General features: G+C 38.9%; 1 protein-coding gene across 1 annotated transcript in view; it reads left to right on the forward strand.

Moving 5' to 3' along the window:
- The window catches only part of LOC132395196 (serine/arginine repetitive matrix protein 3-like), a 314,865-nt gene that overhangs the window by 213,734 nt on the left and 86,557 nt on the right, over nt 1-14,574 (forward strand). Inside the window, exon 3 of the mRNA XM_059971486.1 lies at nt 5,735-5,812. Coding sequence (XP_059827469.1) covers nt 5,735-5,812 — 78 coding nt within the window. The remainder of the gene's footprint in view (nt 1-5,734; nt 5,813-14,574) is intronic.

Raw genomic sequence — 14,574 nt, forward strand, 5'->3', positions numbered from 1 at the left:
GTTTTGGTGGGAGTGGGGTAATGGGAGAGAAGTCCAATGGTGCAGAGAGTCATAGGGACATTAACAGGCCAGTTTGGAGAAGTCTGTATAGAAGGCATAATGTTTTGTGCAAGTGGACCATAAAGAGCTGTGGCCACATATTGCTGGCAACTTACTAAAGATGGCTTGGTAATGAGTAATACTACAATAATTATAGCCCATACATCTTGAGAAAGACTCCAATGCATGCACATTGTCACGGCTGTGTTATGTGCAAAGGCAGACTCTCCATGGGTATGAGATTTGAATGACCTCCATTCAAAGCTGCATTCATAATGTGCAAGCCCATATAAAGGCTTACGAGTGCACGTAAGATTTTAGCACTTGATATTCTATGTGGGTGGCTACTCTTTCTGAATGACCAAGACATTGATGCAAGAGCCTTCATTTTCATGTTCTCATTTCTTAAGATTGACTCTTCCACTCTATGTAGAAGCATATACTGTGGGACTAGAATGCTTTAAAAACATCATACACTCATTGATGGTATATTATACGTATCCTGTTTATTGTTTGCTTTGCTGCGACAGCAACATCCTTGTGAATACAGGTTAGTCCTCTAACTTGGATGTGCCACTTCTGTCCTTCCTTCCACCTTCTGCCCTTCAACGGATGCTGTCCGACCTGCTGAGTCCCTCCAGCATTTTGTGTGTATTGCTCAAGATCTCAGCATCTGCAGAATTTCTTGTGCCTCAAAGCCTTCTCCTTTGCAGCTTTGAGTAGACAGCTCTGGAGAGTTCATGCATGTCTGAACAAAAAAGTGGCCGCTTAATATGCAGAAATCAAGTGCCCACCATGGTATAAGCCACATTGGGCCCACTCTGCCATCTGGTTAGATAACGAGCAATCCATTCCAACATATACCTGAAACTTCCTTTCGAGTATTAAAGAATATCGACAGGAATGTTTTAGTGAAATCTGATCCATCTGTGTGAGGCATATTCTTATTTAAGCATCATAAGTTGAATACAGCTAAGTTTGAGGAAATCAAATTCAAATCAATATCATGTAGAAATACTGTATTAATTATAGAGTGTGAAGTGCTCTTTAGGTATTGATTAGAGTTGGTTGATTTGAGGGAGAGGGATAGAAAAACCAAGGGATATGTTTATTGTTTATATTGTACTAATGACAAATGCACCTCTAAGAGGACCACAACCTTGTCATAAGGTTTGGAGGCTTGATGCCTCAATGAGTTATGTTGGCTGGAGTCAGGGTCTTGTGCTTTAGCTGTTGGCGGGTCACCCATGCCAAACAGGTCAAAGGGTAGAGGCCAGACTAAGAGTGGGCCACTGGTCCTCCAGGGTCAAGAGTTCATCTCAAAGCTACCAACCCTGACTGACCAAAAACAATTATTATGGAAACAGCAAGAGACAATCTGCAGATGCTGGAAACCCAAGCAATGCACACACAAAATGCTGGATGAACTCAGCAGGACGGGCATATACAGACAGAGATGGAGGAGTTTTGTTGCTGCTCTAATTCAGCAGTGTTAAAGACAGTAAATAAAGTGACACGGAAAGGAAAAGTGATCCATTGTCATGTATGTATGTATTGTCTGTTAGTTAGTGGAAGGTAGTCTTGAATTTTTTAAGAAATTAAAATCAAACCCGAATTATTTATTGTTATTTTTTTCAATCGTGGACTATAACTCAAAACGGAAAGCTAACTGGTGGTTTGAAGGATACTTCCTGGTAAAATTCTAACATGTAGCCAGAAGCATTTTTTGCAGTGGCATAATAGGCACTCTAGCTGTCTTGTTGAGATTCAGTGCCTATAAATATAGATACCATGGTGATGAGAGGCGTTATGAGTCATTCAGTGTGAATCATCACCGCCTTGCAGTTATCATGGGATTTTCAGCTTATATGCTTCTACACTGTGAGGAACATTTTTAACTAGTGTGAAATATGAGGGATGGTCCAGTTGGACCTCAGAACCTTCTCAAACCAGTGGAATGTATGCAAACCTTATTGTCCCAGAGCAGTCCAATTTATTGATTCTTTTGCAATAATTGACAGGGGTTCCAGAAAGTAAAAACCAAGTCTGAAGGTTCAGTAGCTGTTTCTGAATAGTGTTGCTTTTTTAATTGCTGTTTGTTCCTTATTAAATTCATGTATTCACCTCCATCAGATTCCCAATAGAGAAGATGCATATTTTAAAATGTAAACATTTAAATTCCTTTTCTACAACTCTCCTTTCTTTTTTTCATGTATTTTTGAGTATTTTACTGGTCCAAACGAAGGGTCTCAGCTCGAAACGTCGACGTTGCTTCTCCCTGTAGATGCTGCCTGGCCTGCTGTGTTCCACTAGCATTTTGTGTGTGTTGTTGTTTGAATTTCCAGCATCTGCAGATTTCCTCGTGTTTGAGTATTTTACTGTTGTTTTCACAAGCAACATATACAATACTGGACATCTGAGGCAAAGTTTGATTTTGTGCATTTTATACCGTTTATAGTATTCTGCTTTGTCTGATCAATCAAATGCTGTTACTTTGGTGCCATGTACTGTTTAGCTGGGCCATCTAATACACAGTAACAAAGTACAACAAACTCAGAGTGGATCAAATTATAAGTTGTTTATTTCTTGCAAGGGAAAGTCTACCGCCTCATATGTCAAGTTATCTGTAGCTAGCTTCAATCTTACAACTCAAAGCAGATAATTTTTATACATTTACAGAGTATAATAATTCATCATCTTCATGCCTTTGAGGTTGTTTCAACCCTTAATTGCATTCCTTTCTTATCTGCATCCATCTTAAAAGAGTAGCATTTGTCTTTAAAAGGCCATCTGTCTTTTGAATTTCCATCCCCCCCCCCCCCAATGATCGCTGTGTCCTGTTTTTCTCTGCTGTCAAAACACTACCTGCCATAAAACACATACATCAACAAACCAGCAAATCATACAAGTTCCATTTTGTGACATTACATTTTACAAAGGTTATAAATTCACATGACTTCAGGGTTACAGATATATTCCCCGATTGGTCCTCCTTTTGAGCTGTGTCTACTACATTAAGGGCCAACATTCTATTTGCCTTCCTGTAGAAAAACCCAGATACCTTTCTGTTCCAGCATTGTTGTCTCCATTGAAACAGCATTTACTTTTCTGATCAATGTGCGTACCCTCAACTTTAGGCACATTATACTCCTGCTGCTAAAATATTGTCCCCTTGCTATAAATAAAATATATAAAAGACAATAATATATTGTCTTTTGTAGACTCTTGATAATCCTCCTTGCAAATTTGCTTTCCTATGTACCTCTATGTTGTCAGGAAATGTCATTGCATTGCATTCAATCTCTTCTCTGAAGTAATTAATGCAGATTAAATCGGTGAGGTTGTGATATTGAATCACATGGTACCCCACTAATTACAGCAAGTGATGCACCATCAATAACTCACTCTGAGACGTAAAGCGAGATATCGGCTTTTATTGACTGGAAGAAGGAACAAGCAGTGAGTGACCACCATACTACATCCTGGAGACTGAGAGGCCGGGCACAGGCCTTGATCGCCTTTATACCGGGGTCTGTGGGAGGAGCCACAGGAGCAGTCAGCAGGGGGGCATGTCCAGACAGGTATATGTAGTTCACCACATTCACCCCCCCCCCCTTTGTTTTAAAAGAGAGTCCCCATGTGGCGAAGTTTCTTACAAATATATTTACACGTTAAGTCTATCAGGTGGTCGAATCTGTCGCTGCGATCTACGTTTCACCGGCTGTGATTGCACAGGTGCCAGTGGTGATTGCACCAGAGACGGAGGTTGTGCTGGTTCCGGCCTGACTAGAGGTGTCAACCCACTAGGTGTTGGTGATCCTTCATGCGTGTGCGAAGCTCCTGGTATATGCGTGTGCGAGACGCCCGGTATGGGAGTGTTGTGAGGAGTCTGTGTAGGGCTTGGTGTGTGATGCACCATCAATAACTCACTCTGAGACGTAAAGGCGAGATATCGGCTTTTATTGACTGGAAGAAGGAACAAGCAGTGAGTGACCACCATACTACATCCTGGAGACTGAGAGGCCGGGCTCAGGCCTCAATCGCCTTTATACAGGGGTCTGTGGGAGGAGCCACAGGAGCAGTCAGCGGGGGGTGGGGGTGCGTGTCCAGACGGATATATGTAGTTCACCACAGCAAGCCAACCTGAACACCACCCATTTGTCTTGACTACTGCTGAAAGGCTTTGCTTTATGCAGGAATCTATCACATAGCATTAAATCAAATAGCTTCTGGTACCTGTTTCTCATCACTCACCCTGCTCCTGATATCCTCAAACACAATTTGTCAGGCATTTTTTTATTTTCATCAAACTCTGTTGACTCCTTTTGAAATATGATTTTCTTAGAAGCCTATTATTGTTTTTGGTAATAATGGATTCCAAGATTCCCCAACAAGTGTCAGTCTGGCTTGTCTATAATTTCATGTTTTCTATCACCCTCTTTTCTTGCTGCCAGAAGGTGCCAAACCAATGTCTTACACAAATTCATCATTGCTATGATATTTAATTTCACTACATATAAACAAAAGATTCCCATTCATCTTTCCCATCACCATTTCTCCCTTCAGCTTTAGTGAACCATGCTGTCAGCGTAGGATATCTGGGCTTCCTTTCATTTCACCATTTTCATTCTGAATACTGAAGGTAGCCAGCTGAGAATATTCAGTGATGCTAACCAGCTGACATGTGTTGTGTAATGTTTAGTGCCATGAAAAATAGCTTAACTAATGTCAGCAATTCAGTCTTTCTCACTTTACCAAGGATAGACTCTTAAAGAAGTTGAGCTCCTCGGTGAACATAAAAGACTTGCAACCAAGAGCTGATTGTTTGAGACACAAATGGAGAGGAGATTTTTTTAATATCACTTTTGTGGCTTAAATAACCAGAGCCCACATGTGATGACAAGGAGCAGTGAATTCAACAGGTTAGGCCATTCTTAGGTTTATATGGTGCTTGTTTCCATAGCACGCTATTGGAGAAGGTGCAGGGTAGTATCATATTCATGCTGCACAAAGGTGTTGTTTGAATTCTTTTATATTACTGCACATGGCCCTGTTAGTTTGCACTCACTGAGAAATCAAGTTAAAGAGGACACTGTAATAGCATGTATCTGGTTTTCACCCGCTGTGCAGAGCCATTTGGTCTCAGCGTAAAACAAACTTATTGTTGTTTAGGCATTGGATCCTAAAAATGAGAAAGACTGAGCCCAAGAAATTGTCTGCCTAGATATATGTTTTTCTGCACCATCAGAATACCCGGCATAATCAAGAAGCTGTAAAAATCACTTGGATAATGTAATATTTTCTTGATAAATTAAACAAGACTTTAAATCTATGATAATGCTCTGATAGGTTATGATTGTGAATTGATATACTGTAAATGATAATGATATAAATTTGATTGTATGTTTGAGAATCTATATTTCCATCTATATACTCATCCTTGCATCTATAAAAAATGCAGAAAAGGCTTGGGACGCCTCTAAAAAAAGAAAGATATTTGATATTTGATGTGCTTTATAATTGTGTAAAGGTTTGATGGACTATATAAAAGGAAGGTGCATCCATATGAAAACATAGTATGTGGTCTGATTGTATATTGTATAATATGTGTATAAAGATTTCTTATCCCACACATAAATAATATATTTGTGTTTATGTTTGAATATTTTTCCTCATGCTGCTAATGACAATGAAGTATGAAAAGGAAATCAAGCAGTTCTCCTTCACCACCGCCTAAGAAAAAGAAGAAGAAATCAGGACACTACAAAATCCGGTAAATATCTTTTCTGTTGTACAATGGGGTGCCGTGAGAATGAAAGAAAGCTTTGTGATTAGTCATAATGAGCAGTTGACACTCACCATAAAGTAGATCTTGTTCTTAAATTAAACCAAGTTGGTTTTCATGTTTCAATATTGAGGCTTGTCTGAGGAGCCATTTCAGGTGCTGAGCCCTGGAGTAGACCAGTGAGACATCATAAGATCTCTTTGAACTGTGCTTCCTTCTTATCAGAGAGATTGATTCATGTACAAAGCATTTGTGATGAGAAAGCCATCTGTCTTTCTTTTTTCTTTGGCCTTTGTTGAATTTTTGATGCACATTTCATAAAAACCTTGTTGAAATGGAACGGACTGCTTGACAGATGGACATTCATATTAAGATGCTTTCACAAATCTCCAAATGATAACATCATCTCACCCAGTTTCCCTGATGAAATTGCTCAGATGAACAGGTTTCTGAATCATTCGTGGTTCCATTAACGTTTCTTCTTTTATTAAATCCATTATTTCACATGGAGTCCTATTAAGCTACCAATAGCTTTGAATGTTCAAAGGTTAATTTGTCAACACTGTGTGTCTCCATAATTCCTTCTGCATTTCAAACTCTTTAAGCAAGTGAAAAGTAAACAGGCATAATGAGGCAACAAATGTGTAGCATTTTATTTTGATAGTTCTTTCAACACATTGAACATTTCCCATAAATGAAAAATAGAAATGTCTGTTGAGATTTACAGTGGAAAAAATGAGGTGATTTTTAGTTATTTATGGAAAATAGAAGCCATCTATCATCTCAGAATGCTGCCAAGTGTGGAATATCCCCTTCCCTTGAAGTTCTGGCTCCCTCTTCCGCCAGTAGTTTTCAGAACAGATCTTGCTCTGTTTCTAACAGAACCCTCTTTTTAATCCCAGTTTTAGACATTTCAGTTACTTTGTCTGGGTGGTCTCTCCCTTTTCAACATGATTTCCAAATAATACTCCATTCAATATTCGTCAAGTAGTAAACATGCAAAAAGCCTGACCTGTGTCATCAGTGCCTTTGTGCTCAGCCCTGAGTTGTTCTTTTGTAATTGCAAAACAAATCATAAGGACTGAAGACTTCATAAGCTAAAGTAGAAATAAATGTATTCACTTAACTCTATTGTTTTGAACAATATGAATTTTACACTGTGATATAGGGAAACTGTGAAAGGGAAACTGTTCAAACAGGAAATGTACACACACACACATTTGTAGACAATAAATAAATATAGATTTTCTGTTTTTAAAAGTAAAAGGTTGCAAAAAACAATGGATTAGCCATAGCCTGCACCTCAGATTCAATTATCTGTCTTTGTTCTATAATTCCTTGATTGCATACTTCATGGACATCAGCATTAGCAGCTCTGATTGACCAGGTGTTCACAGCCTTTTAAGGAAAGAGATTCTACAACCTCTACAATCATTCATTAGATATAGTGTTTCTTGATTTTAATCCCGTGCAATCTAGGCATAATTATTGATTCTACAACAAAAGAAACACCTTTCCTATATCTATGTTATCAACCCCACCTACATTTTAAATAGATTTCCCTAAAGGTGAAATGTTCAATTGTATTTAATTATATTTATAAGATAATTTTATATAAACAAGGTAACTGACTTTTAATATTTTTTATTTTGTTTCTGTAAGCACCACCCTGGAAAAATAAATGCCCTTATCTTTAGGAGTTTTGTCTTAACATTTTTGCAGACATTGTGAGCCTTTGAAGAGGGAGTTTTCCAGTTCAGGAGGGCAGTCCAACCCTTTCCGAAGGACTTTTTGGGTGAGATTAGTGCTCAGGGACATGAACGGTTGGTTACGTCCAGAGGGGTACAAGAACTGAAGAAACCTCAGCCTTTGCAATTACAGATGCCCCCTACCTGGGTTGTGTTCCTTGAAAATGGGTTGTTTTACTATTTTTCTTAATGCAAAGCTACATTTCACATTTACTGACGATTTCATTTTTTTCATGTAAATCCTGTGAGAGCAAATTTTATTTCCTATCTCAGATATTAGAGTAGCGATTTGGGACTTCTACAAGGACAAATTTCCATAGCCTAAGTATTCACAATGTAGGTGTCATCTGAAGTTTCTTAATCAAAATCAGTAAAAAAAAACTCAGCAAAGCTCAGGCAGTATATGTGGCAAGGGGAACAGATCATATTTTGGATCTGCGGCCCTTTGTCAGAACTGGGGAGGGAGAGAGAGATGCAATTGAGTTTTCAGTTGGAACTTTTAGTTTCTTCCTGCCTATGTGGGGTCGGGTGTACAGTGGTGGAAGAGGAAGTTCAGCTTGCTTTCCAGTGAGGTGGAGATGAAAAGAGGACGACTGTAAGGAAAGAGCTTTTGGAGACTGAATGAGATGTTAAAGTGAATATTGAAGATATGGCATTGGGTGAGAGATGGGTTAGAGGAAATTTTAGCAGAAAAAATTCTGGAGTTGCATTGATATCCAAGAGTCATTGAAGCTTATGATCACTGACATCTTTTTAAAAGCTGAGGTGTGGGCAAATTGGACCTGCAATTTTTTCATGGTATGCATTGTCTCCTTTGTCCCAAATCACTTCCACCAAGTTAAAGTAGTTGGCACAAGAACATGGATGGGTCCTAGCTTTGCCTGCCTTCTTGTGAGATATGTTCAAGATTCCTCGCTCATCTCTTTACTGGTGCTTGCTTACTGTATTACAGCTGCTTACTGTTGTTGCCGTGAGCTGGAAAACTTCATCAAATTTTTAGTGTGTTTCCACTCTTTCTTCACTTTTTGAAGGATAAACTATGATTAATATTACTAGAAGCAGGACTCTCTTGACCATACACCTTCCATTACTGATTCTTGTTAGACTGCATTCTATTCCCTACTTTACTGATACCACCTTCCATGCCTGAACTTCATCAATGATGGATCATTTACCATTAAAAGTGACAGTACTGTGATCAATTTCCTTTCATATATTTTCTTTACACCTTCCTCTTGCCTTTGTACCCCAACAATCTCTACCTACAACCTGCAGAATTTCCAGAACATCTAGGATCTCATATGTTTTCTAGGATCAAACGCATAATGTCTTCCCCACCCTACTATCTACATTTCAGAAGTGCCTTTCTCTTTTGAGTATCCTTCCTCAACCATACTATAAAAGACCACCATTCCACAACACCTTTCTATGTGTCTGCTTGAGACATGGAAGCTGTCTGATTACTTTTTCCTTCCAATTTCCAAGCTCCATGTCTATTTTGCAAGTCAGGCAGTAATTAGCTTGTATATTTTTCATGTAGTATATTACTTTTCTTTTCTCTATACTTGGGAGACCAAACTATAGATGACCAGTTCAATTAACAAGTGTTGTCTAATTATCTGGGTTTTGGGTTCTTTGTCAAACTTTTGTTCTCACTTCCTATCCTCAACACTATTCCAATAAAACACAATGTAAACTCATGGAATAGCACCTCGTCTTCTGACAAAGAAATCATTACAGTTCCCCTGACCACTATGCAATTTCAAATAATGATTCTGTTAACTCCTGTCTACACCTCTCCTGAATCCTTGTCCCCGACATATTCATCGTCAGCCCATTTTGACTTGCATGTTCATCCCATTTTTGTTCTTGACAATTGTGAATTGAAGTAAACTTTGCTTCCTGTTTCGTGCTCTGATTAATATAATTAATCCTACTTAACTCTGGGGTGGATCAATGTCTAATGCTGCACATCATCCGATCATCTGGAGTTGCATATTGCTTCTGATTCAAGCACAGATTTTTGAAAAATTGTCTGGTTTGAAATGCTCAGCACTTGAAGTGCCAACCCTTGGGAACAGTAGGGCATAAATAAATACAAGCAGTTTAAAATAATACATTTATCCATGTTAAATAATGTGCTCAATCATGTTATAAGAGAAGGTTGTACGATGCTTTTATACTCAGTGTGGCATTGGAAGGTCTTTTAGACTGAAATTATGATAGATAATTCTTGACTTTTCTGTAGTAGTTTCTAACGATGTGCTGATCCAGAGATTAACCTACTGCTGTAGATGCTGATGCATTTATTTCAATTATATCAAGTAATGAATAGATTATAAATCACTTGTCTCACTAAGTTATTCCTTACTATTTTCTGTTCCCAATTCTAATAAAAAAAGATTGGCAAGTAGATGTGGTCTTTGTCGCTGTTCAGTCCTGTTCTGCTTATCAATACAAAGTCTCAGTGAGCCAATGTCCTCAGAGGTTAGCTTATGGACACAGTTTCTTAAAGGTTGTTGGGGGCGTGGTTTCTGAAACACTGCATAAAAAGCAATCAACTGATACTCCCATGAGCTTTATGGATTCTGCCTTCTGTTTATCCAAGGAGATGCTTAGTCCCACAGGTTTCAATATGACACAGCAGGTTTCCTATTTTAATAGTTTGATGGTTCCTTATGCTGTGAGTGCTTTACAGACTGAAGCTTGGCTTTCTTTCTTTACTAATCACTGTTGCCCATCTGCATTCTCACATTGATAATTGCAAGCAAAAAGAGGAAAGCTGGATCAGAAAGAAGGTAAGTGTGAGAAGGCAAAAATGAACAAGTCATCTGCTGAAATTGTGTGAGAAAATGCACAATTGTGTAAGCAAGTTATTAAATGCTCTTTGCTGTGTAATGTTGCTTATTCTGGCCATGAGTGAATTTGTGCCCTCTGAAAGACCAGAAGCATTTGTTGGCTACTTTCATCTGTAAACAAAGACTTTGTACTCAAAGCAAAAGCATTAGAGATTTCCTCCATTTTCCAAATTCCACAGAGTGTTCCCTATGCCATAGGTAAACTGCCCTTCCATCTTCACCTAACTCTGCCCTATGAAGAGAAGACAATGTTTGGATATTAAGGTAGTGGAATGGAAAATGAGTAAGATTTTCCTTTACCTTTTAGCAGAAAGTTTTCCTTTAAATTTAATCTACTAGGACACATTGTGAGGAAAGTTGTATTGACCAAGTGTGTTTCATTAATTTCAGCAAACGATCATCATGATGAACTATTATGGCCTTTTAAAATAGATAGAATTATGCTTGGTATTTTTAACAATTTTAGTTTTCCAATTTTATTTCTCCATCATTGCTTACAAATTTTATGGAGGTCTACGGCTGTACTCTTTGTATCGGTATTGTGATTCTGTAGAGCCATCATAAACAAGGGTTCCAGCTGTTGACAGAAATATAGTAGTTGAGGGAGTTGCTCATAGTGGATAGGAAATAACTTACCCGCACTGAATGAAGACCTGATAATGCTGACAAAAAGACTAATTTGAAAGCCTGTAAGTGCTCTGAACCCATTATATTGGGAAAATCCATTAACGTCAATTTCAGAGAGTGTGCAATACTTGATCTGCTGCTAGGGAATGAGACAGATTTTTATACAAGGGAATACTTTGCATCCAGTGTTCACGATGTCATTAGTTTCATAGTAAGAATGCAAAAAGATGGGTTTGTTCTGCAGGTTGGAATGCTAAATTGGAGAAGCAATTTTGATGGTGTCAGAAATGATCTAGCAAGTGTGGATTGGACGGGCTGTTTTCTGGCAAAGATGTACTTGGTAAGTGGGAGGCCTTCAAAAGTGAAATTTTGAGAGTACAAAGCTTATATATGCCTGTCAGAATAAAAGGTAAAGACAACACATGTAAGGAACCTTGGGTTTCAAGAGATATAGAGGCCCTGGTTAAGAAAACAAAGAGTGCATTGCAGGTGTAGGCAAGTAGGAACAAATGAGGTGCTTATGGAGTATAAGAAATGCAAGAGAACATAAAAAAAATCAGGAGGGCTTAAAGAAGGCATGAGGTTGCCCTAGCAGACAAGCTGAAGGACAATTCTAAGGGATTTCACTGATCTGTTAAGAGCAAAAGGATTGTAAGGGACAAATTTGGTCCTTTAGAAGATCAGAATGGTAATCATTGAGTGGAGTCAAAAGAGATGGGGGAGATTTTAAATACATTTCTTCCATCAGTATTTACTCAGAAGGTGGACACAGAGTCTATAGAAGTGAGGCAAAACAGCAACACCTTAGACAGATTACAGAGGAGGAGGTGTTTGCTGTCTTGAGGAAAATAAGGTTTGGATAAATCCCCAGGGCTTGACAAGGTGCTTCCTCGGACCCTACGGTAGTCATGTGCAGAAATTGCCAGGGCCCTAGCAGAGATATTTAAAGCATCCTTAGCGACAGGAGAGCTACCAGAAGATTAGAAGATAACCAATGTGTTTCCACTGTTTAAACATAAACCAGGAAATTATAGGCTGGTGAATCTAACATCAGTACTGGGAACATTATTGGGAAGTATCCTAAGGGACCGGATGTATAGGTATTTGGATAGACATTAAGGATTAAGCACAGTCAGCATGGCTTCATATGTGGTAGGTCACATCTAACCAATCTTAGAGAGATTTCTGGCAAAGTTGCAAGGAAAGTGGATAAAGGCAAGGCAGTGGATGTTGTCTATATGGAATTTAGCAAGGCATTTGACAAGGTCCTGTAAGGGAGGTTGGTCAAGGAAGTTCAGTCACTTGGTATTCAGGATGAGGTAGTAAATTGAATTAGGCTTTGTAGGTGGTAGTAGATAGTTGCCTCTCTGATTGGAGGCCTGTGGCTAGTGGTATGCCACACCGATCCATTGTTTGTCATTTATATTAGCAATCTGGATGATAGTGAGGTTAACTGGATCAGCAGATTTGCAGATGACACCAGGATTGGGGTGCAGTGGACAACGAAGAAGGCTATCATAGCTTGCAGCTGGACAGATGGGCTGAAAATGGCATTTGGAATTTAATGCAGACAAGCGTGAGATCTTGCACTTTGGCAGGATCAACCAGAGTAGGTGTTACACAGTGAAGGGTAAACCACGAGGAGTGCGGTAGAACAAGGGCATCTGGGAATAAAGGCCCATAGTTCGTTAAAGGTGGCATCACTGGTAGAAATGGTCAGAAAGAAAGCTTTTGGCACATTGGCCTTCATAAATCAAAGTATTGAGCACAGGAGATGGGATGTTATGTTGAAGTTGTGTAAGATGTTGGTGAGGCCTAATTTAGAGTAATGTGGCAATTTTGGTCACCTACCTAAAGGAAAGATGTAAACAAGGTTAAAAGAGTACAGAGAAAACTCACAAGGATATTGCCGGGTCTGGAGGACCTGAATTTTGAGGAAAGATTGAATAGATTAGGATTTTATTCCTTAGAGCGATAACGATTGAGAAGAGATTTAATAGAGGTATACAGAATTATGAGGGGTAATAATAGGGTAAATGCAAGCAGGCTTTTACCACTGAAGTTGTTGGGACTACAGTTAGAGGTCATTGGCTAAGGGTGAAAGGTGAAAAGTTTAAGAGGAACATGAGGGGAAACCTTTTCACTCAGAGGGTCATGAGAGTGTAGAGCGGCTGCCAGCACAAGTGGTGCATGCAAACTCCATTTCAGTATTTAAGCAAAGTTTGGATAGGTACGTAGGTGGAAGGGATATGGAGGGCTATGGTCCTAGTGGAAGTCGATGAGAATAGGCAGTTTGAATGGTTTTAGCATGGACTAGTTGGGCTGAATGGCCTGTTTCTGTTCTGTGCTTTTCTACGACTCTGACCTTATATAGTGTATTTCATAGTGCTGAAGTTTTATTAGATGAAAGCTTAACTCTGAGAAGTTAAACACGAAACTTCCAAATTGGCTAAATCAGTGTTGTGAAGGCTTCACGAATTGATTCTGTTGCCACTCTCTACAATACAGTCATGTAGTTTGAATTTGTTCCAGTGCTACTCCATGAAGATGAAATGAAGTATGACTCTGGCTTTTCTTTAACAGGATTTTCAACAGAAACCATACTCCACCAGTTTGAGTCCAAAACTGATATTCGATTCCATGTAGAACTCAGGAATGATCTACATATCTAAAAGTAGATGAGCACCCTGTCCTCCCTTCAAACCTTCGCCCCAGCTAACTCAAATGTATAGTAGGAATTGAAGCTGGAAATCTTTGGGCTAACTGTGTAGCAGATAAATTTGCTGCTTTAAATGGAATAATAGCACATATATTTAGAAATCTATGTGTTCCTTTGTCTGCCTCCGCTAGTTCTTTCAGAGCCTAAGAATAGGTGTAGATTACTCAAGCACTTGAATCTTATGGAAAAGCAAAAGAGAATGCATATAGTGAAGATACAAAATAAAAATAGAAAACCCTGGAGATACTCAGCGGCTCAGGGGACAGAAACAAACTAAAGCCAATGATTTGGACCACACACACAAAATGCTGATGAAACTCAAGCTAAGTCAGGCAACATCAGCGTTTTGCAGTAAACCCTTCATCAGAACTGGAAAGAAAGGGAAAAGAAAGCTTGCTGAGTTCCATCATCATTTTGTTTGTGTTGCTCAAGATTTCCAGCATTTGCAGAATCTCTTGTGTCAATGTTTTGGGTCAGTAACTTTCCATCAGAAATGGGAAAGTGAGAAAGCATGTGTGTCTTAAGCTGCAGAGAGGGATGGGGAAACTCAGAAGAATTTTCTGTGCTGGGGCAGAAGCCATGATTGTTCAGATCAAGTCCAAGTTTATTGTTTTTATGGCCAAGCCATGAAAGTTAACCTTTTATTTGTAGCAGGAACACAATAAAAGATTAAGACAAACATAAACTTAAGTTAACATAAATCATACACAACTTACATGCATGTAAAGTAAACCATGACCCTAGTACAAGCCAGAGAGATAGAAAGATGTAATGATCACAGAGATCCTGCTGTTGTCC

The sequence above is a fragment of the Hypanus sabinus genome, chromosome 6, assembly GCF_030144855.1.
Source record: "Hypanus sabinus isolate sHypSab1 chromosome 6, sHypSab1.hap1, whole genome shotgun sequence".
NCBI classification, from domain to species: domain Eukaryota; kingdom Metazoa; phylum Chordata; class Chondrichthyes; order Myliobatiformes; family Dasyatidae; genus Hypanus; species Hypanus sabinus.